Source organism: Tilletiaria anomala, assembly GCF_000711695.1.
Source record: "Tilletiaria anomala UBC 951 chromosome Unknown K437scaffold_75, whole genome shotgun sequence".
Classification (NCBI taxonomy): Eukaryota; Fungi; Basidiomycota; class Exobasidiomycetes; order Georgefischeriales; family Tilletiariaceae; genus Tilletiaria; species Tilletiaria anomala.
Genome location: NW_013546947.1, coordinates 26,087 through 46,898, shown reverse-complemented (window position 1 = coordinate 46,898; position 20,812 = coordinate 26,087). Strand labels below are relative to the sequence as shown.

Genomic DNA, 20,812 nt, shown 5'->3' with positions numbered 1-20,812 from the left:
CCCGCAGAGGTGCAGAGGCACTGTACGAAGACACGGATAATGGCTAAATGTATAAATGTATAAATGTCTGTGGAGCATACAGGTATATATCGCCTAGTCAACCATGGGTGGAAGAAGGGAGACGAGAGGCACTGGTGAATGTGCTGATGGTGAATTCATGTTCCCGATTTCTTTTCCGTCCTTCACAACAATAACCTCTCCCCCTCAAGCAAATTTTCACCTTGCTAGGCAATAGGCCATACCCAGCGGGAGTGCGAGACAATTGTCCCGTGCCCACTAGCCAAAGCGTTCTTGGTGTCGCGCACCTGCTTGGCAATGAAGAAGGGACCCTCTGTGGAGAGCAGATGTGTCCCAGCGGCCGCGCCCGCTAGCTTTGCCTTCAGGACTTTCGCTCCGACTGGGAAGCGTATGAAATGCTGATGTTGCCGATAGATATGAACAGTGTCGGGGAGCGTGAGAGTTGGCAGGAGTGCGGAGCGCGGGCAAAGAACAGGGTCATAGGTTGTGCTCCTGCTGCCTCCGAGTGGATGGTATTCAAACTATGGACGACCACGCCAAGCAGGCGAGGCCAGTTGTCTTCCTGTAATAGTGCCGTGAAGCAAGGATCCGCCGTGCGCACCCGCAAGCCCTCCTTCACCTTTTATACTGGGGCCTCAGGGATGTTCGCAGACGGGTTGCGTGGAGAGGATGGCACGCGTGTGCAGCATTGCGCGCGCGCAAATTGACATCAACGACCTTGCTCTTGAACTCTACCGGATTATCGGAGGTTAATACCGCAGGCGGACCATCGGGTCCGAACCAAGGAGTGTGCAGCGCGAAAGCCGCATCGTGCGCTGAGCGGGGATCGATCGTACCGGTGGCGATTTACCCCGACGCTAGGTGTACCAGGACGATTAAGCTTTTTGCGGAAGCTGCGTTCGTAGGGCCAAAGTGCTCGTAACTCCGTAAATGTGTTGATCCACACCCGGCGGCTCGCGGCTTTTTGTCGCTAGCCGCGGCGGCGCCACTCTGCGGGGTAGGCTTCACTTTTTTACAACGGCACCTCAAGTCAGCCGCAGTCGCCGCCAGGGATGGGAACCATTAGGTGCGCCCGAGTGCGAGGACAAGACTTCGCCCCCGTGGCCGCGCAGAGGGACCCTTGCACGGATTGCAGGATGTGCTCGATGTCAGAGTCTGGGATGATCACCACCAGTCTGGCATTCGCGTCCCCGTCGGAAGTTCGGCACGATCGAGCAAGTCATCCATGAGGCGGAACTGTTGCAACGTACCGCGCTGTAGGTGGGCTGGGCGCGTTCCCATTTGTGTGAGATGAAGGCCAGCGAATATTCGGCGCCGTCTGGGCAGACGAACAGTGATCCGTCGTATTCGACGAGCGAGGAATCGGTGCGTACTAGCTGCTCGCCGGATGTGTGGAGATGAAGCGAGGATGCCGCGACAACAGCCGCCCGCATTGCCTCCCATGCCGACTGCAAGTCATCATTCCAGCGTCCGCCGATGGGCGATGGACAGAGCGCAGGAGAGTGCTGCCTGAAAATGCTTTGGGTGTAAGCACCTGATGGTTCCGCCAGCTCCGCACTGCCCGTTCACTCCACTTTTATCTACATTTCAACTGCAACATTATCAGACACTCTGAGCCTGCTTGCAGCGCCTTCGTCTGTTCTCGCGCGCTCTCCTTCTCTCTGTGTATATACACTCACAGTCTTCCCCACCCCCTTTCGCTGAGCTGAAAGTTGTCGGCAAGGGAGCAAGCAGCAGGTCTCGTTGATGTTCGACACTTTGTCATAGTACTTCTACTGGACTCTGGACTTGGCTCCGCTATTGCACATCCGAGTCCTCCCGAGAGGCACCTTCCTGCAGGACTGCCAATGCTACTTCGGGCCTTGCAGCTGCACCGGGTCACGTTTGGCGCGAGGAGTTCCTGGCCACCAGGTCGGGCCAAGTCCTATGTACACACGAAGGCGGCTCCCATGGGTTCCAATGACGTGCTCGGCCCATTTCATCCTTGCCATGAAGGCAGGTGGACGATCGAGAGGGGCACGTTTGCAGACTTTGGCAGGCCAGTTCCCGAGCGCCACATGCACGGGTGTGCCTACGTGAATATGAACATGAAGTGTGGGTGCACTCTGCAATTGTATCAGGATCATGAACCCAAGTGAGCATCGCACCTGTTGAGCGCTCGAGCCATTCTCATCGTAATGCCGATGATGCCGAATGGGGCCGGGGGAGCCACAGCCACTCCTAGGGCGAGTGTGGCCCATGCCATAAACTTAGATAGACTGTTCCTGCTGCTTCTTCATGGCCTTGCCCTTTTTTCCTCAGGTTGATCCTCACCCACATGGCCCGTCCAACGCACTTCTCTTCACGGTACACTCGCTGGTTGAGTCGTCCATCCCCCTCCCGACGAGAACAACGATGACTGCCACAATTGCCATCGCGCTCATCGCTGCCTCTGCCACGTCGTTGGCCGCGCCCGTGCCCGAGCACATGAATCGCCGCGCCGGGAAAGGCGGCGGCTCGACGCCCTCCGGTACGCAGACTTCCCCGCCAGCATCACCACAGGCGCAGAAGTGGTCGGCATCCTCCGGCACACTGGCTCCCCCGCCAGCAGAACCACCCACCCTCGCTGATCCCGAAGCAGCCGAGCGCGCCCGCAAGGCCCAGATCGACCAGACGAATATCGACCTGTTGAAACAGACGAACGACATTACTAAGGTCCAAAACAAGAAGACCAACGCCCTGACTGCTGCGGGGATCGGAGTTGTGGCCGCCATGGTCGGGGGAGTCCATGCTGCCTGTCCTCTTTTTCTCTTGGGTTCTTGAAGGGCTCTGGACTGACACAAATGACGTATCCACCCGCCGAGCAGCGCTCAAGGGTACAACGCTAACGTTAACGCCAACAAGGCCGCATCCTCACCCGCACCCGCATCTAACGTTACCGCACCGCCCGCGCACAGGCGCAGCTTCATCGACCTGTACTACACCAATTAAGCGAGGGAGGCAAAGAGGCCAAGCCAAGCATCAATTCCGGTCAACGCTCCGCGAAACCTCAGCATGAAAGGCGATACCTATCATTGGAAAGCAAACATGGGGAAATGGTGATCAGAGACCTGACATGAAAAAAAAACTAAACTTAGGCAAAGCAAAGTTTAGCACGCTGGCTGTCGCCTATAATCACTGTGAAACCTAAGGAGAGGGTCGTTGGGGCGCTGCACGGCGCCACACGATGGTCAACAATGCGATAGATCCTTTCATACCTCACATATATCCCCTACCATCTTGCCAGCTTCGTTACTTGCTAGGAACTCACGCTACGCACTGCCGTAGTCTCACGTAAGATCCATGGAGCGTAAAACGAGAGCACAAAAAGGGAGGCATTCGTTATGCATAGCTAACATCCCGCTCGATGGCTTTGGCAGGTTGCATTTCTGATGCAGAAGCTAGACATGAATGTTTTCCCTAACTTTTGCGGCACGCCGCATGCTACACCTCGTCCTCCATCAGTCTGCGCATCGACTGCAGATGGATCACAAGGTCCACGTTCGACGGTGGCCGGCAGCGAATGCGGGGTGGGGTGAAGCGATTGGCGCGGAAGGGGCCAAGCGAGCGAGTGTTTCCGTGGGTGGTGTGGTGTGGTATGGCGGGTCGCTGAATCTCGGCGAGAATGCCTGTAAGTCAGTCTGGCGTTGATGGGGGATGGAAATGTACAGCTTGATGCAGTTGGACGAAGCGTGCAGCGGGGCGTGTGATGCATGTTGAATGTTTTGAATAATCTACAAGGCCTGCAAAAGAGCGCCGGCGGCGTCGTTTGCTTTGGCGGGGTCGTTTTGGGGGATGATCATGGTTGAACGCGAAGAATAGGTGGCGGATCGGTGTAATGCTGCTTTTTTTCTCCGGCTGGCACAAGCACGGAAAAGAAGAAGATGATGGACTGGGCTGGGCTGCTGCGACTTGCAAACAAAGAACGTTCAAGTTGAAGTGAATCTCATTATAGGCGCAATGGTGGTTCTCGTTAACGGCGGTGGCGTGCTGAGGGGCTTGAGGCTAGAGGGTGATTATGATAAAGTCGGTTCTGAATGTATTTTTCTTCGGGGAAACAGGGAGGGGGGAGTCCACGTTGAGTGGGCGGAGAAGATTCGAGAGGCGCCTCAGTTGAACGCTGCGCTGCCGCTACCCGTCTTTGGCAGCACCGAGTCCTTGAGACCTTGTGCTTTGTGTACGAGGGACGCGCTGGTGTCATTGATGGCCTGCGTGCTGCCGTTGACGCCGCGGTACCCGTTGCTTGCGCTGGCAACGTCGAAGAAGGGTTCAAAAATGGCGTCCTTCCGCTTAAAGTCGTTGTGCACGATGTTGACGAGGAAGAAGCGGTCGAACGTGTCGTTGATTACCTTGCGCGCGACGCTGTCCACGGGGTAGATCTTGGCCCACTCGCGCCCTAGCTGGTACGCCTCGTCCTTCCACGCAAGGAACGAGATGCTCTCGACGATCGTCGGCTGGATGATTTCGCAGTGCGGGAAGACGCCCCAAGTGACGGCATTGGGCGACTCACTGTTGGTGTTAGTGCGCATGTCCCCACGCGCGTTAACGGCGTGGTAGGTGAACTGCGCGTCGGACTCGATGCGCGTGATCAGCGCATCGAGCTGCTCGGGCGAGACGAAGAACTCGAGGTAGGCCTTCTGGTAAACGTAGCCATTCTTGGGGCCCCAGCCATGCACAGGGTCGGTGCTCTTTGCGCTGTCGACGGCGGGCTGCGAGTTGATGGTTAGGAAGCCGAGCTGGTTCATGCGGACGAGCTTGTCGTTGATCACGCTCGTCTCCTTTGCGATCCCTGTCTCGGTCCAGGGCAGCGCCTTGACCTTGCCGGCGCAAAAGTCGCAGAACAGGCGCCGGATGTCGTCGAGGTTCTGCGGGGAGCCCCACATCTGCTGGCCCTCTTCGGGGGTCCAGTGCAGCTGCACGCCGTACGCGTCAAAGTCACCGTACGCAGGCGAGCGCGCATCACCCCAGCGGCCATTGGGAAATTCGTCCCAGGTCTCCGTGCGTGAGATATACGACTTGGCGCGGTTCGCCCAGAAGATCGGGCGGATGCCCTCGTCGCGCCGCTTGGGCGTCAGTGACGGCGTCCAGGGGATTGGGCGCACTTTTCCCACATCGGGTGTCAGGCCGAGGTAATCGAGCAGCATGCGTGGGCCACGCTCGAGATTCATAGTGTAGATGTGCAGCCCGTGGATGCCGAGATCGCTCTCGATGATTCGGCGGCACATATCGCCGACGAGGCGCGTGCCGACCTCGCGCACCTTTTGGTCGTCGTCCTTGACCGGCTCGAGCGCCGCATAGAACTCCTGCGGGACCTTGGTCCGGAAGCGCGCGACGGCGCGCTGAAAGCCGCCGTAGTTCTGAATCGGCATGACGCCGGGGACGATGGGGCAGGTGATGCCTGCGCGGCGGACCTTGCGGACCCAGTCGTCAAAGATGTCGTAGTCGTAGAACATCTGCGTGAAGATAAAGTCGGCGCCGGCATCAACCTTGTCCTTGAGCCGCTGCATCTCGATCGCCTCGCCATCCTTGGCTTCAATGTGCCCCTCGGGGAAGCCGGCGACGGCAATGGCAAAGTAGTCGCCGTGCTTGGCGCGAATGTGCTCGACGAGCTCCTTGGCGTACGTGAATCCGTCCGCGTGGCCCTCCCACTCGTCCTTGCCGAGCGGCGGGTCGCCACGCAGGGCGAGGATGTTGCGGCAACCGTGCCGGCGCGCTTCATCCAGCGCGTGGTCCACCTCTGCGCGCGGCATGTTGGTACATGTGAGGTGCATGCACGTCTCAAGCCCCATGTACGAGTGCACCGTGTCGACCAGCTGGTAGGTCAGATCGGCTGAGCCCATGCGGAAGGTGATGTCGACAAACTCAGGCCCGAGCTGGCCCATGCGCTCGATGCGGTCATCTATGTGCGAGGAGCGTGTGGAAGAAGTGAGTGTGGTGGTGGTAGAGGAGGAAAGGAGGGGGGAATCAGGTCAAGTCAGGTCAGGGGGTCAGGTCTGGTGGGTGGGTTCTTGAGATTGCAGGCACAAAAGCGACGACGTACAGAGGTTTGTGAGACCTTGGGACGTCCTGCAGAAACAATGGTGCGAAGAGGGTAGGATTTCATCAGTCGGTTAGGACAGCGGGTGACGGCGACTGCGAACAGGACTGACCGAGGGGGAAAATACTCGAAGCTCCACCATATGGAGCCATCGCGCTCTGCCTTGGCGATCTTGTCTGTGATGCGCCAGTTGGCGTGCGGTGTAGAGGTCATCTTTTATGTCGAGACCGGGGAGGGGGGTGGGGAAGGTGTGCAAAAGCTGAGGCGTCTGTCTTACCACAGACGAGAATGCTTAATCCAGCGAAGCCGCCGCAGCAGCGGTCGCTCGTATGCCGGTGCTCGGAGCGCAGTGCAGTGCAGACGCAGGCAGGCAGACAAGGAGAGCAGAGTTGATGATGGGGGCGGTGCGAGCGTCTGCTTTGTGCGTTGTAGGATGGTCTACGTCGGGCAAGAAGGGGCGTCGACCTTGACCGCAGCAAGTACCACTATCACTGTGCAACCGGAGATGATTGCCTTCTCGTCACACTTCTCCCTTTGTGGGGGGGGCAAATTAGACTAGAATCTCGTGCCAGTTCAATCTGTTGAGTGGGTGTGGTTCTTTCTAACCCTTCCGTTCTATTCCGTTCCGCCCACACGTGCGCCATCCGCCACACCGCAAGGCCACACGCCACATTTCCGGTTCGTTCGGTGCAAGGATTCTCTCGGCCGAGAGACAGTGCTCTGGTGATTGGGCAGCCTGGAACTCTGGGTCCTGCGCAAATATCCCCGGAAAAACAGGGATCACCTCACCCCCGGCCACGTGAGGTCATCGATCGAGGTTTTGAAGTGAGGCCCCCACGAGAACATGCGACAGACCGACAGATGGAGGATGTGCACGGTGACACGGTAGGCAGGTAGACTGTAGACAGCGATACCTAAATGAGCCATCATCACTAGTGTCTCCGACGTACATAATTTTCTCGCCAGCGCAACTGTAGCGTCCCAACTGCCAGCCGGACCCTAATGGCTGCCTCGGAGCGAATGGCCCGATGCTCGCTCGCTGCAGGGTGACTAGGCTCGCATGCGCCCCGCTCCCACGTCCTTCGCAACAACAGCGTCCCATCACCGGCCGTAGTAGGATGGATCACCTGGTCCCACGTCGTCAGCAGAGCGAAGAGGATGCCGTGGGCCCATCATATCCGCGACTTACACCCGTAGCCGCACCCCCGTCTTGCCATTGGCCATCGAGAGAGACGGCCGCTCGCATAAGCTCGCCTGCGTCACAAAGCCACAAGCCCACGCCCACGTTAACGCCGACCGTGCGTGCAAGCAATCCGTTGCACTGGCCCGCCCCCGAATCGCTGCCATCGCTGGTGGACGACAACGTTCTCTCGCGCACCACCTACCAGCTGGCCACGACCGCCAAGGGCAAGGGGAGTTGGCACAATTCGAGTGCTGCTGCAGCAGCACCAGGACCAGAAGCACCAGTGGCAACAGCACCACCTGCTCCTGACCCTCCCGTTGGTTCCAATGCACGCCATGTACTTTCCGACGCAAGCGGAGAGCGGTGCGGCGAAAGCGACAGAGCGAGAGTGACTGGCTCTTCACGGACGTTGAACGTTGTCAACACACAGCGACGAGGCCCTACAAAAGGATCCATGCCGCCGTCATCCTCCTCCTTCCCCCGCGGCTCGCTGCCTACGTCATCGCTCACCACCGATCAACCGAAAGATCACGCGACGTCGTACTCTGGTAGCGCCAGGCTTGGCAGCAGCATGGCCAGCACAGCCAGCGACAGCTGCAGGGCGCACCCCTCGGCGCGACTCTATGCGGTGGTACCCACATCTCCGAGCTTGAACGCGAAGCCGCCCTACACACGCTCCGCCTCGCAGGGCCCTACTGTCAGCCCATGCGCCGTGTCGTCATCATCGACATCGCCGTCGTCGTCGTCGCTGTTCGGCCCGATAGACGCTCTCGGTCGGAAAGTCGGCCAGCGGCTCCGCGGCGTCGCTGGCGCTGCCACTGCCCGGGGCATGCAGTCCAGAACGTCAACGCCGCGTCCTGGGCCTACTCACGGCGCGTGGATGCTGCCGCCTTCTGCGCTCCCTGTCGATCCCCAGGATCAGGCGCCGGGCAGCGCGCCGCTCGCTCCTGTGTTTGCAGCTGGAGAATTGGAGGCGAGAATATCGCAACAGGGACACTTGTCGCCATCAAACAGCAGCGGCAGCCGCTTCACCACCCTGCCCCCTGCTCCGTCCGAATACCTGACCGCTCTTCTGCAGCCATCCACAATATCGGCGTCCCCCCTTCGCTGCCTTCTCCGCTCGCCTCCAAGGCCGCCAGTCTTCGCGTAGGCACTACTGCGACGTTCAGCACATCGAGTCTGCTATCGTCCGCAACGGTCAGCTCTTCCTCCTCATCTTGCGCATCCTCGGCGGACCAACTGCACCTCCAGCAACAGCGGCCCGAACCGTCCTACATGCCCGTCGCGGCCGGAATGCCAGCGCACCAGCCCGGCTCGGTCGTGCCCGTGCTTCTGCCGGGCTATGTCGCGCGGCGCGTCGCGCGCGACCGGCACTCGCAGGGCTGGGCCGCCGTCGACGCGCCAGAGGACCTCGACGATGGAGCGGTGGAGCTTGACGTCTATGCGCACGGCATGGTCCTCAGGACGCCGGAGGCCGCTGGAACGTGGGAGAGGGTTTTCAACCAGATGGCTAGACAGGTGCGTGCTGCGTTGCGCTCATTCAGGCGCATTTTGGCTAACCCAAAGGCGCTGGTCTCCCCTGTGTCGAACGTGCACGCCATAGCTCGCAGGCCTGCCAAAGATCGCCCGGCAGCCCTCGGCAGCCGCTTCAACTATGTCGATGAGCTCTCCGGCCAGCACGGCCGGCCTACTGCACGCCGCAGCACCCGCGGATGACCCGCTTCTTGCGGCGCTCGCCCCGACCGGCAAGCCGCATAGTGCCGAGCCGAAGTCGATGCTCGACGGGTGTCCTCCGTCTGCGTCTGCATCTGCCACTGAGGCGGAGGCGGGGGCGGAGGCGAAATGCGTGCCTATAACGGGTGCTTTCGCGGGTAGAGAGGGCGAGGATGCCGGCGCGAGCGGCGGCGCGCTGGAATTCAATGCGACAGTCAAAGCCGGCAACGGCGACGACGGCGATTGCGCTACGGAGGCTCGAGACGAGCGGCGACTGCGCATGCGCGACAAGCTGACGCACAGGTTGATGAGGAATGTCAATGAGGAGGCACTGGCGCGCTTCATCGATCGCGCGCGCATCCTCCCGAACGACCGGCCAAATGATGCGGATGTTGCGCGTGAGCATGGGGCAGGCGCCAAGAACAAGAACGAGGCTGACAGCTCCGAGTCTGCTGGTCCCGAAGTACAACGCACGCTCTGGAGCGCAGCGCTTGCTTCTCGTGCAGAACGGCAAGTGAGTGTCGCGACTGGATCTGCCTCGGCACCGAGAATGGCACCCACACCCGCCGATGGCGGGGGAAGTGGCGCTGCTAGGCCTTCGGATCTGCTCGCTTCAACCTCTAGTCTGCAACCTTTCAGCCGCCGCGAGCGGGCGATGGCAAAGCTGCATACTCTCAAGACAGTGTCGACCCGCTTGCAGTCAGATTCTCGCACGAGCTCTCCGATCGGCGCGGGCGCACACATTGACGAGGCGTCCGCATGGAGCAGGCGCGGCGCCACTGCTTGGCTGGGCCGCTCGCTGCCCGAGTTGCAGCAACTGCAGCGCAACCTCGAAAGCCGGCTGCATGCATTCTGGATGTACAGGGTCGAACATCGAGAGGTTAGAATCGAAATCGAGCCGACCTTCTCAAACAAGGTGCAGAGCGAGTGGGCGGAGCATGGCATCGAAGAGCCGCGCGGTATGCTGCTCGCAACGACGACGCTGTGGACCAACAGCAGCGGGTGCTTCGAGCACAAGCTCATCATCCCGTGGTGCATGCTCGAGTCATACTGCGAACACCATGAGGCTACGCGTGGCGTGCACCCCGTCGAGATCGTCGGTTTGCGCATGCGCGCTGTGCTGTTGAAGCACAAGAACCCGTCTCAAAAGGCGAGTGAGCCGGTTATGAGAGGCGAAGGCAGCGCTCAGTCTGAGGTGCCACTTGGCGCCACGAGCTACGGTTACCCGCAAGTCTCAAAGGAAGCCGGTGAAAATCGCTCTCGGCCGCCTGATCATTTCAAAAATCACGTCGATGCGGAATCGACGCTATGGATGGAGCTTGACGTCACCGACGATGGACGCCGGAAGGTCCGCGTCATATCGGACATCGATGACACGGTCAAGCACACAGACATTGTTGGCGGCATCAAGTCGGTCTTCCAGAACGTCTTTGTTAAGCCCTTCAACGAGGTCACAGTAGATGGCGTCGCACGCTGGTACCAAGCGATGACGGCTGCCGGCGCCCCCGTCCACTATGTCAGCAACGCGCCATTGGAGCTCTACGGGCTCGTCCAGGGCTTTTTGGAGGTAGCCGGCATGCCGCTCAGCCATTTGCACATGAAACTCTACCCGACCGGCACGCGTAATCTACTCGCTTCATGGCTTGAACCTGCTGGAGAAAGGAAGCGTGGTGCCGTGGAGGCCATCTTGAACGACTTCCCTGGCACCAGCTTCATCCTCGTTGGGGATTCCGGCGAGCTGGACCTGGAGCTATACTCTGCACTTGCTGCCGAGCGGCCTCATCAGATCCGCGCTATCTTCATCCGGGACGTGTCGAGCCCGCGACCACGTGCCAAGCCGACGGCGTCGCCTTCTTTGATGACGAACGAGGAAGTCATGGAGGATGCGCCCACTATTCAGCCTCCTGCACCTGCCGACATTCCACCTATACCAGGCGCAGCGCCAGGGTTCTTTGACACGTCTTTCCCTGACACAGCGTCCAATTCGATGCGTCCGCCCATTCTGCGACGCATAACCTTCGACTCCATGAACCGCTCCTCCCCCTCTTCACTAACGCACTCTTCTGCGCTAAATTCGAGAGCGGCACCCCCTTCCTCTACTGGCGACAGTCGGCAGCCAGTTTACCTGACGGAAGCGGAGTTTCGCCGGCGCGAGATATTTCGCGCTCGTGTTCACAAGGCGAAGGAGATCATCCCGAGGAGTACGCTCCTTAAGTTCTATCGCACGGGCTGCGAATGCGAGGAGGATGCACTCAAACTTATCTGGGAATTACAGCAGGGCACCCGCCGTGCTGACTGCTCGTAAAGAGTGGATGTAGCTTACGGAAAGCAGCGAATTGCACTGTATCTTATGTACCTGGCCAACAATCTCAGCCGAGTAGCTAGCTGATCGCAACGGTTTTGAAAGTGGAAATTGAGATGGTTGGCCCATATAGCCTAGTTGCACCGATAGGCACAACCAAAAGGCTCATCATTATGAAAAACAGCATAATGAAATCCGAGAACCGTTTCTCATGTGCAGCATGCAATGGATGCGTATATACTTCGAATTCGTACTGACTCGCATCATGGTCAGGCCAAGAGGTTGCAGTGCGAAGCAATTTGCACACCTCACCGTTCTACATGCAGTAGGAAAGCGATTGTACTGGGTTGAGATGCTCTGGTTACGATAGCGCAACATCATGCCTGGAAGCCCTCCGGATTACGGCTCCATCGCATACTGGGAGAACCGCTTTGCTTCTGAGCTCAACGAAAAGGAATCTCTGCGCAATGAGTTTGAATGGCTTGGGGACGGAAGCTCGACACTTCTGCCTGCCCTCACCGAGCATTTGCAAGTGAGCAGCTCTGCAGCGAAGTCGTTCGGCGTGCTGAATATTGGCTGTGGGAATAGCGCACTTCATGTCGCCGTTCGGTCGTTGTACGAACAGCATGGGCTTGATTTCGGTCAGATTTTGGTGCGCACAGTGCCTGTGGTGCTAAGACAAAGTTATTGAATGAATATCTGACGAGTCCTGCTCGCATGGATTGCAGAACCTCGACTATTCGGCTTCAGCACTCAAGGCCGCGAGTGTTATAGAGCAACGAGCATTCCCTTCGCAGTCAAACGCGCAAGAGCATATGACCTACAAGCTGGCGGACTTGCTTCAATGGTCTTCTCTGAACGGCGCATTGCAAAACCGCGTTTTCGATGCCATACTGGACAAGAGCACAGCAGACGCCATCGCCACGGCAGCAGAAGTGGTGCTACTGCCGATCGCTTCGGTTTCAGCTGCGGCAGCGGGACTTGCTTACCAAGAAAGCTTATGCCCGCTTTTGCCCCTCTCACTGCGCAGCTACATGACACTGCCCCCCACAGATACCAGGATCGCCTACGCCTTGCCGCCGGACGCGAAGCGCATTCATCCTGTCCGCCTGCTTGCGGTTCACCTCGCCGCTGTCGTCAAGCCGGGTGGCATCTGGCTGATATTGAGCTATTCCTCAATACGGTGCGAATTTCTTCAAGACAGTGCGTTTCCTGAAGATGAGCTGGCGATAAACAGACTCTGGGTGCTAGATCGGACGGTACCGTTGGAAGTCGAAGATGCGAGTGGAAGCGCTTTCGCGCCTAAGGTCCAGCATTGGTGTTATGCGCTGCGACGAAGGGATCACAACGATGCACTGTGATTCAGATGGGCTAAATGTAGAATATGCGCAGAAGCCTGCACTAGGCAGATGGATTTAAGGATACCGAACAGACAAAGGCAGATACATACAAGTGGTCTCTTTCATGAGCACAACCGACCTAGAATTCAACAGCCCTTGAGCTTTGGACTGTCCGAACGCCGCATCCCCGAAAGCTCTCACCGCTGATTTTCTAGAAGTTCCAGCCATTGAATGATATCCACCCTGATGTCGAGATCGATGAGAGCCTTAGTACTGAGACACACGACATTGAATCGGCCCACTGGATCAGGAGTGTCGCAGAGCAACACGCGTTAAGGAATCGTCCAAGCAGACGAGCGCCTGGGTCTGCTCTGCTCGGACAAAGCTGGAGGCGAAACGGCCCTCAAAGGTATTGATGCTGGAAGACAACTGTGAAAGTTTAGAGGCTTGATCCTGTGCGATTCGCAGTATGTCTACAGTTGATTGCTTGGTTCACTCGGCTTTGAAAGTCACGTTCCTATCCTCAGAGGTCGTGTTGCGGTGCACTCTCTATACTAGCTGTATGTAAACGCGCACTGCGCGTCGCGCGACTCGGAGTCCAGGGGGAATGCGCCCACGAGCGGAGACTGTGGAGAGCAGCGACAGAAAGACATGTAAACTGCCGATCGACACTTCTGATGAAGACCCGACGTCCTCGTCAAGGCGAGACAAGTCCCATTCGCTTTGAAGTACTAGAGAGTCAGGCAGGTGCAGACATTAATAATGTCGTCCCTGGGCAGCGGCGAGTCGCGGCGCAGGGCCGAGATCGAGGCAAAGCGGGCCAAGCTCGCAGAGCTCAAACGCGCTCGTGAGGAACGCACATCTCGATTGCTCGCATCACGACCCGAATCGAGAGCAGGTGATGCTGGTTTGGGTGTGGGAGGGGGAACAGCCGTCAGCACGCCTAGTTCGCGAAAGGACCTCGACGACTTTGTCGCCACGCTCGTCGGAAGCTCGTCCGGACGTGCATCGATCGGAGGCGCGTCTTCCCTTGCTGGTGCCAGGAGCCCCGCTGGCGGTGCCCTTGGTCATTCGAGTCCACGAAAGAGTGCGGCAATCAGCGCTAGCAGCGAATATGGCGGAGAGAGTGAAGGGGTTGGACCTAGTGTGTATGGGACCACATTCGTTAATCGGGCAGACGGAGAGGCGGAGAGGTCCGAGTGAGTACTCTCAGAACTCAATGCCATCAATGCAACTCATTTTTAACCTGTGTTATGACTCCGCAGGTACTTCCGGCCACCACCTGACTTCGTCCATGTGGAGACAGAACTGTTCGAGCTTCCACCGCGAGAACGATTATACTATACGAAAGAAGTACAGACAACTTCGATCAACGCCTTTGCAGATGACAACTTGGATGCTGCAGGCGGCGTTGGCAGCGACATTCGGATAGGACCCGACGGAAAGCTGCAAGGGCTGACTCCGGCGCAGGAGCAGCTCATCAGGCAGAACATCATCAAGGAGCAGGAGCTCGAAGAGGACGACCACGAGAAAGACAGGCGGCTACAGAAGGAAGAGGAGACGTTGGAACGGGAAATCGAGGAGGAGATCAAGAGTACGCCTTTCGCACTCCCTTCTAGTTCATAATTATCACTGACAAAGGATCCCTTAACCTTCATAGCATACACTCAGGAAGAACTGGCTGCCATCTATCAGTCTTCTGAATTCCAAAAGTTTCTAGAAGCATCGACTTTGATCGCCGAGCGTGCACTGACAGACTCATACGACTATCTCAAGGACTACACCAAGGTCGGCCTTGCCCCTGGCGAATCGGACAGCGAGCGAGGGCAGGTGCACTGCGTGCGAACATTTTGGGATGAAAAGCTCCTGAAGAACAGGAGCATTACCGCGATTGACTGGAGCACGCGACACCCCGAGCTGTGCGTGAGCAGCTACAACAAGAACCCACTCGCCATAGATGAGCCTGATGGGCTTGTGGCAGTATGGAACATGCACTTGAAGGACCGCCCGGAATTCGTATTCCATGCGCAGGTGAGCCGAGAACAGAACAGATGGAATGGTCTCGCAGTATACGCTGACTTGCCCCTTCCTATTGGCCTCAGACGGATGTGCTATCCGTTTCCCTCTCCCCTTTCCACCCGAATCTCGTTATCGGCGGCACATATAGCGGGCAGATTCTCATGTGGGACACACGAGCGCGAGCGCTGCCGGTCCTCAAGACGCCGCTGTCTGCCTCTGGCCACACGCACCCCGTATACAGCATGCAGCTTGTCGGCACACAGAACGCACACAACCTTGTATCAGCGTCCACCGATGGTACAGTCTGTACGTGGATGCTGGACATGTTGGCGCAGCCGCAAGAGCTCATCGAGCTGCAGAACCCGAACCATCAGCGCACACCCGAAGTCAGCGTCACAACACTCTCGTTCCCAGGCCAGGAAACGAACACTTTCTGGATCGGCACAGAAGAAGGGAACATTTACAGCGCAGGGCGATTTGACCGCGCAGGCAGCCGTGCGGGGCTCAACCTCTCCGAAGTTTATGCCGGCCACGCCGCGCCGATCACAGGCTTGCACTTTCATCCCCTTGCGGGGCCGATCGATTTCTCAGACCTCTTCCTCTCCTCGAGCATGGACTGGACCAGTCGGCTGTGGCGCGCAAATACCAATACGCGCTCCGTCTCAAGGTCGGCGGGAGGCACGGGCGTTGGCGGTGCCGCAGCTGCCAGCGGACTGCAAGTCACTACGCCGCTCGTCAACTTTGAAGAGTCGACCGATTACCTCTATGACATCAAGTGGCACCCGTCCCATCCTGCCGTCTTTGGTCAGGTCGACGGCGCAGGCTACTTTGATATTTATGATCTGAACAGTGACACAGAGGTGCGTTCCCCCAATGGTCATAAAGCGGTGATCAAATAACGTTTCACTGATTTTCATTCCTCGCTGCAGCGTCCGATCGTACGCCAGCAAGCAGGCAATGGCCGCGCCCTCAATAAGCTCGCGTGGGATCGCAAAGATGGCCGGCATGCAGCTGTCGGCGGCGCTGATGGGCGCTTGTACGTCTACGACATCGGCGAGCTTGCCGCGCCAGCCGACGACGCGTGGTCCAAGATGCAGGACACGGTCGCCAAATTGTTGACCCCGAATGCGGGCAAGACGGCCGGCACTTCTCCGACTAGTAGTGGGCCCATGCGATGACCGAATTGTACAGTAGGACACGTTTTTGGATCATATGCAAACCCCGTCTTGCTTTCTCGACTATGTTACAATGCCGTGCGAGAGAGTTTTTGCAACGAGTCTGAGGGTGTGAGAGGATGGTCAGCGACAAAGCGTTGTGTAAGAGCTGGGCGCGGTCTAAGCTTACTCAGCAACACATCTCCATCTTTGATGATTTTGCTGTATTGTGCATTCTTCGAGTCCGGTCGCCGCGTCTCGATGATCCCATGCACCTTGTCAATGACAGCAGGGAGCCGCCCGCTTGAGATGAAGCGAGATAACTCACTGGATCATGAGGCGCAAACGTGTTAGCGCATGCGCACCGACGAGTGCAAGCAATGAAAGGTACTCACGAATCAATGAAATTGACGCTGACTCCAAACGCATCCGCCATGCTACCGAGTGTGACACTCCTGTAGCTCTCGAGCAGCTGCGCGTAGGCAATGATCCTCATCTCCTTGACGTAGAACCTAGCATGCGGGTTGAGGGTCCTGGATGGCAAGATATATGCCTGCTCCACCTCTGCCAGAGCCTTGAAGAATGCCCCGTACTGGCAACTGTACAGCGAATTGATGTACTGTCTCAGATGCGGAAGTTCATCAATTACCTGCAGCACCTCGGGCGACTCGATGATCTTCTTCTTGAGATCTACTCGCTTAAGGGCGAACGTGTTGGCAATGACGGTCAAGGCGATAAAATCGTTGTATTCAAGGAGCTCTGTCGCAGTAAAGGTGGAGAGTGCCTCGAGGAAGAGTTCGCCACCCTTATGAAAATCGCGGATAGAGAGGAGGTGCAGGCCCTCGTAGACTTTTAAGCGATTTCTCCGGTCCCAATCTCCGCCCTCTTCCACAAACTTCTTTGCTGACGCAATTGAAGAGATGACCAAAGAGGTATCGCCAAAGAATAATCCGATGCGGATCAGGCCAAGTGTGAGGTCGATTTTAGAACCCAGGCCTGAGGCCTTTTCAATGGCAAGCTTATGCGCCGAGACAGCATTTTCCTGAAGGAATTCCATGGAAAGTCAGCGACAAGGATAGCTAAATAAGCATTCCCAAATGGATTACGGACCTTGTCCCCAATCTTAGCATAGTAGTTTGCTCTGTCCTTGAGAACAGCATTGATCTCCATGTCCCCCTCATTCTCCTCTGCACGCTTCTGCACCCCATCTAGTCGTTCCAGCTCTGCCCTATTTTTCGCTTGTAGGTTGGAGAGGAGGTCAGAAGAGGATAACGCATGATTGAGAGAAGTTGATGCGACTGGAGATGGAAGTAGCTTTGAGATAACCGGATCAGCGAGAAGCGCAGCATAATATGGTGCCATCTCTGTAAGTGATGCGAGCCCTCGTAAGTATGTTTTAAGAGCGACCAAGCCACTCTTATCGCCACGAACCATCTTCCTCGATCCCCTTCAGCAGCTCTGCTCCTGCATTTTTCCGAGCTTTCTGTCTGTCTACGGACACGGAGCTATCGTCGACCAGCAAGAAGAGCTGCTGCTGAAGCTTGAGGTTCGGGATCGGAAACACGTTCTCCTCGTCCATTTTGGGTAGCTTTCGGATCTGAAGGAGCGCAGCGAGAGGAGCTGAATATGCTCTTTAACTACCGAGCGGCAACTGGCTGCTTCTTGAATGGCAAGGGATATAAAACTCACAAGGCAGGTCAAGGTGTACTGAAAGACGATCAAGGATGCATTCGAAGGTAGTGTTGATCATTCGACACTGCGACGCGACGGCACTGCGCCCGTGTGAGGCGATCGCTGACGCGTTCCTTTCCCGGCAACCCACAGGCACACCTCGAATGGGCCACGATCCAATTCTCCCTTCTCGAGACCGATTACCACTTACTTGGGATCCGAGTACATATACATCTTCATCTATGCTTCTATAGATCGGGAAAACGTGCGCAAAAGAAAGTCAGAGCTACCATCCAAGCGCTGCTGACCTGCCCGAACCACGTCGTCGAAGCAACGTCCCACCATGTCGCAACAACAGCCAACCGTGGAAGCAGCCAACGAGGCCGCCAAGGGTGGCAACACGGCCCAAGCAGAGGCCATCCTGAAGCAAATCCTCGACAAAAAGCCAGAAAAGCAAGATGAAGAGCTGCTGCGGGAACAGGAGGCGGCACTGCTTCGGCTAGGAGAGCTGTACCGGGATGAAAAGAATGCGCAGGCGCTGGCGGACACAGTGCGATCTTCGCGGACATTGATGACTTCCATCGCCAAAGCGAAGACAGCGAAGCTCAGTGCGTCCATTCGTGATGAGCTACTGTATTGAATGTTTTCTAAGCTCAAACTTTCCTTCTTTTTCCGCGCAGTCCGCCAGCTAATCGATTTGTTTTCGGACATTCCTGACGGCAAGCAGATTCAAATAGTCGTTACCAAAGAGAACGTGGAATGGGCAAAGAGCGAAAAGCGGATCTTCTTAAAGCAGAGCTTAGAGACCAAGCTGATCGGCTTGTGAGATGGCCTGTGAAGGCTGCTTTTCATGGAATCGCGTTTTGACTGGCTCCGCTGTGTTTGCAGATACTTCGAGAATCGCAATTTCCGGGAAGCGCTACCACTGATCAACGAATTGCTTAAGGAGCTCAAGAAGCTCGACGACAAAATGATCTTGACCGAGGTGCACTTGCTAGAGTCCCGAGTCAATCATGCCATCTCAAATTTCCCGAAAGCAAAAGCAGCGTTGACATCAGCGCGGACAGCAGCCAATTCGATCTACTGCCCACCACTCTTGCAAGCACAGCTTGACTTGCAGAGCGGAGTCTTACACGCAGAGGACAAGGACTACAAGACGGCATATTCGTACTTTTTCGAGACGATGGAAGGATTTTCTGGGCAAGAGGATCCGCGCGCGCCAGCAGCTCTGAAGTACATGCTTCTATGTAAGATCATGTTGAATCTGCCCGACGACGTAAACGCTATCATCCAGGGTAAAGCCGCGCAGAAATTCTCGGGGAGAGACGTGGAGGCGATGAGTAAGGTGGCAAAAGCGCACGAGGAGAGGAGCTTGGAAAACTTTGAGCAAGCATTGAAGGATTACAAGGAGGGTGAGTCAAGCAAGCGAGTCGGGTACCTCCTGGTTGTCTGCACGTCCGGCTGACGATCCTGTGCTGTGCGTGTGCAGAGCTTTCGAACGATCCGATCATCCGCAACCATCTCGCTGCTTTATACGACACGCTGCTAGAGCAGAACCTGCTACGAATCGTCGAACCATACTCGCGGGTCGAGATCAGCTACGTCGCCGAGCGTGTGCGTCAACCGGTGCGGGAGGTAGAGACCAAGCTCAGCCAGATGATTCTCGACAAGGCTTTCCACGGCATTCTCGATCAAGGCAATGGCTGCCTTGTCATTTTCGACGAGCCGTCCCAAGACGTGAGTCTCCTAGGTCTTTCCTTTGCAAGGACACATTTGCTGACTCTCGCTTTTGATACCGTGATGCCGTAATACAACCACAGAAAATCTATGAGGCGACGATTGAGACACTCAAACACGTTGGCGACGTCGTAGAGTCACTCGGAAAGAAGGCGAACAAGCTAGGATGATCCGCACCGGTGTCGGTCCAGCATCACAATGTATCCTAGCCACTGCATCGCACGACCGAAGCTGAAGTTGGGGTGACCTAGAGATAAAGTTCTAATTGCGGAGCGGGTTGTCACTCTGACAGTGAACTGTTGAATTCACCGCATATCTTTGGAAGCCGCCGATCACGTCTAGTCAATGTCGACCAGGCTGCGCGTCCACAGGTCGTAAGCGCAAGCATTTTGAGGAGTTCTCGACAAGCGATCAATTCTGCAAACTCACTTATACGAAGGCGAATCGAGCTTCTCAGCACCCTTGAGGAAAGGGATGGCGACAACGAACACGTATTCAACCGTCTTGCCGCCGCATTTCTGCACGAGTTCACCGGCTGCCTTGGCCGAACCGCCCGTGGCGATCAAGTCATCGACAACGAGAACGGTGGAGCCAGGCTTGATTGAGTCTGCTTGGACTTCGAATACGTCCTGCGATGAAGAGGGGAGAAATTATCAGGGCAGACCCGATCCATGGCATTTACGATCGCACACGCCTTGGTGACAACACGTCCTTGCACTCACTTCGCCATACTCTTTCATGTACGTCGCACGTTCGCACTTTCCCGGGAGCTTCCCCCTCTTACGAACAGGTACGAAAGCTGCGCCAAGGCGCAACGCAATGCTTGGGCCCAGAAGGAAGCCTCGAGCGTCGAGCCCAACCACAACGTCAATCTTCTTGCTTGGGCCAGCGAGTTTCGGCAGTGTGAAGTTGAAGATATGCGAGAGGATATGCGTTAGGAGGGATTCGAACGCTTGCGGGTCGCGCAGCACGGGCAGTATGTCACAGAAGTTAATGCCCTTCTTGGGAAAGTCCGGGTAGAACTCTAGTGCGTGGACGGAAACAGCCGTTATGGTGACAGATCTGTGGTCAGCCTCTGACAGCTACGCTCGGAGCGAATGCGTGATGCTTGCACGTACGGAACAGAGATTTGAGGTGCTCAATATCAGCCATCTTGATGTCACTACTTTCGAGTCTTCTTTTCGCCCTTGTTGCGCCTTTCTTTAGAGTACAGCCGCTAAGACCTGCTTTGAGTGCTCATAATGTTGCCGGCAATCAGAGATTCAGAACAAACAGCTTCATCGTCGATACGAAAGTGCTCAACTTATCTCACACTGTGCGGAGTTATTCCTCATCAGCTCTCTCGGCCGAGAGATCATGCGCTCCAGCCCGCACCCACAGTCGAGTCGAGAATCAAGGAGTCGAGGATGTCCTTGTTGGACATCTGAGTTGAATGTTCGCCTGTCAGGCATTCGTTGCTTCGAGCTCCATCACCCTAGGAGCAGAAATCATCGGTGAGAGGTGGTGGCGCTGCACACGTTCACCCATCCTGCTGAGTGGGTGTACCGGCCAATAACGGTGGCCTGTTCACTGAAGAAGAGCAGAGCCGAACGTGACGGATTCGATTACGCAGGGCCTGTT

At 56.8% G+C, this 20,812-nt stretch overlaps 8 protein-coding genes across 8 annotated transcripts; 4 read left to right on the top strand and 4 right to left on the bottom strand.

Moving 5' to 3' along the window:
* Nucleotides 1-1,868: 1,868 nt before the first annotated feature.
* K437DRAFT_263910 (uncharacterized protein) lies at nt 1,869-2,771 on the bottom strand (the record flags this gene model as incomplete). The annotated part of the gene is made up of 2 exons (XM_013386420.1): nt 1,869-2,089; nt 2,354-2,771. 2 exons carry the CDS (start codon nt 2,769-2,771, stop codon nt 1,869-1,871), a joined length of 639 nt encoding a protein of 212 aa, XP_013241874.1.
* A 1,177-nt stretch (nt 2,772-3,948) lies between these two features.
* K437DRAFT_169372 (putative MET13-putative methylene tetrahydrofolate reductase) lies at nt 3,949-6,423 on the bottom strand. The gene is made up of 3 exons (XM_013386419.1): nt 6,186-6,423; nt 6,077-6,102; nt 3,949-5,935 (listed from the first exon to the last, which is right to left on the bottom strand). The coding sequence occupies exons 1-3, from the start codon at nt 6,284-6,286 to the stop codon at nt 4,146-4,148; spliced, it is 1,917 nt and encodes a 638-aa protein (XP_013241873.1). The 5' UTR covers nt 6,287-6,423; the 3' UTR covers nt 3,949-4,145.
* A 768-nt stretch (nt 6,424-7,191) lies between these two features.
* On the top strand, nt 7,192-11,347 carry K437DRAFT_275318 (uncharacterized protein; the record flags this gene model as incomplete). Its single annotated transcript, XM_013386418.1, has 3 exons — nt 7,192-8,205; nt 8,271-8,774; nt 8,860-11,347. The coding sequence occupies 3 exons, from the start codon at nt 7,192-7,194 to the stop codon at nt 11,272-11,274; spliced, it is 3,933 nt and encodes a 1,310-aa protein (XP_013241872.1). The 3' UTR covers nt 11,275-11,347.
* Nucleotides 11,348-11,504: 157 nt separating this feature from the next.
* Nucleotides 11,505-12,701, top strand: K437DRAFT_258092 (uncharacterized protein). The gene is made up of 2 exons (XM_013386417.1): nt 11,505-11,923; nt 12,000-12,701. The coding sequence occupies exons 1-2, from the start codon at nt 11,651-11,653 to the stop codon at nt 12,630-12,632; spliced, it is 906 nt and encodes a 301-aa protein (XP_013241871.1). The 5' UTR covers nt 11,505-11,650; the 3' UTR covers nt 12,633-12,701.
* Nucleotides 12,702-13,320: 619 nt separating this feature from the next.
* K437DRAFT_258091 (WD40 repeat-like protein) lies at nt 13,321-15,852 on the top strand. Its single transcript, XM_013386416.1, has 5 exons — nt 13,321-13,810; nt 13,877-14,205; nt 14,272-14,642; nt 14,714-15,490; nt 15,560-15,852. Exons 1-5 carry the CDS (start codon nt 13,374-13,376, stop codon nt 15,806-15,808), a joined length of 2,163 nt encoding a protein of 720 aa, XP_013241870.1. The 5' UTR covers nt 13,321-13,373; the 3' UTR covers nt 15,809-15,852.
* K437DRAFT_249305 (putative RPN7-subunit of the regulatory particle of the proteasome) lies at nt 15,826-17,474 on the bottom strand. The gene is made up of 5 exons (XM_013386415.1): nt 17,216-17,474; nt 16,895-17,148; nt 16,180-16,826; nt 15,975-16,111; nt 15,826-15,908 (listed from the first exon to the last, which is right to left on the bottom strand). Exons 1-5 carry the CDS (start codon nt 17,361-17,363, stop codon nt 15,874-15,876), a joined length of 1,221 nt encoding a protein of 406 aa, XP_013241869.1. The 5' UTR covers nt 17,364-17,474; the 3' UTR covers nt 15,826-15,873.
* Nucleotides 17,475-17,673: 199 nt separating this feature from the next.
* On the top strand, nt 17,674-19,443 carry K437DRAFT_249303 (PCI-domain-containing protein). The gene is made up of 5 exons (XM_013386414.1): nt 17,674-18,063; nt 18,136-18,277; nt 18,344-18,867; nt 18,945-19,192; nt 19,276-19,443. The coding sequence occupies exons 1-5, from the start codon at nt 17,799-17,801 to the stop codon at nt 19,360-19,362; spliced, it is 1,266 nt and encodes a 421-aa protein (XP_013241868.1). The 5' UTR covers nt 17,674-17,798; the 3' UTR covers nt 19,363-19,443.
* On the bottom strand, nt 19,277-20,442 carry K437DRAFT_258088 (adenine phosphoribosyltransferase). Its single transcript, XM_013386413.1, has 4 exons — nt 20,311-20,442; nt 19,915-20,216; nt 19,622-19,821; nt 19,277-19,549 (listed from the first exon to the last, which is right to left on the bottom strand). Exons 1-4 carry the CDS (start codon nt 20,342-20,344, stop codon nt 19,531-19,533), a joined length of 555 nt encoding a protein of 184 aa, XP_013241867.1. The 5' UTR covers nt 20,345-20,442; the 3' UTR covers nt 19,277-19,530.
* Between the last annotated feature and the right edge of the window lie 370 nt (nt 20,443-20,812).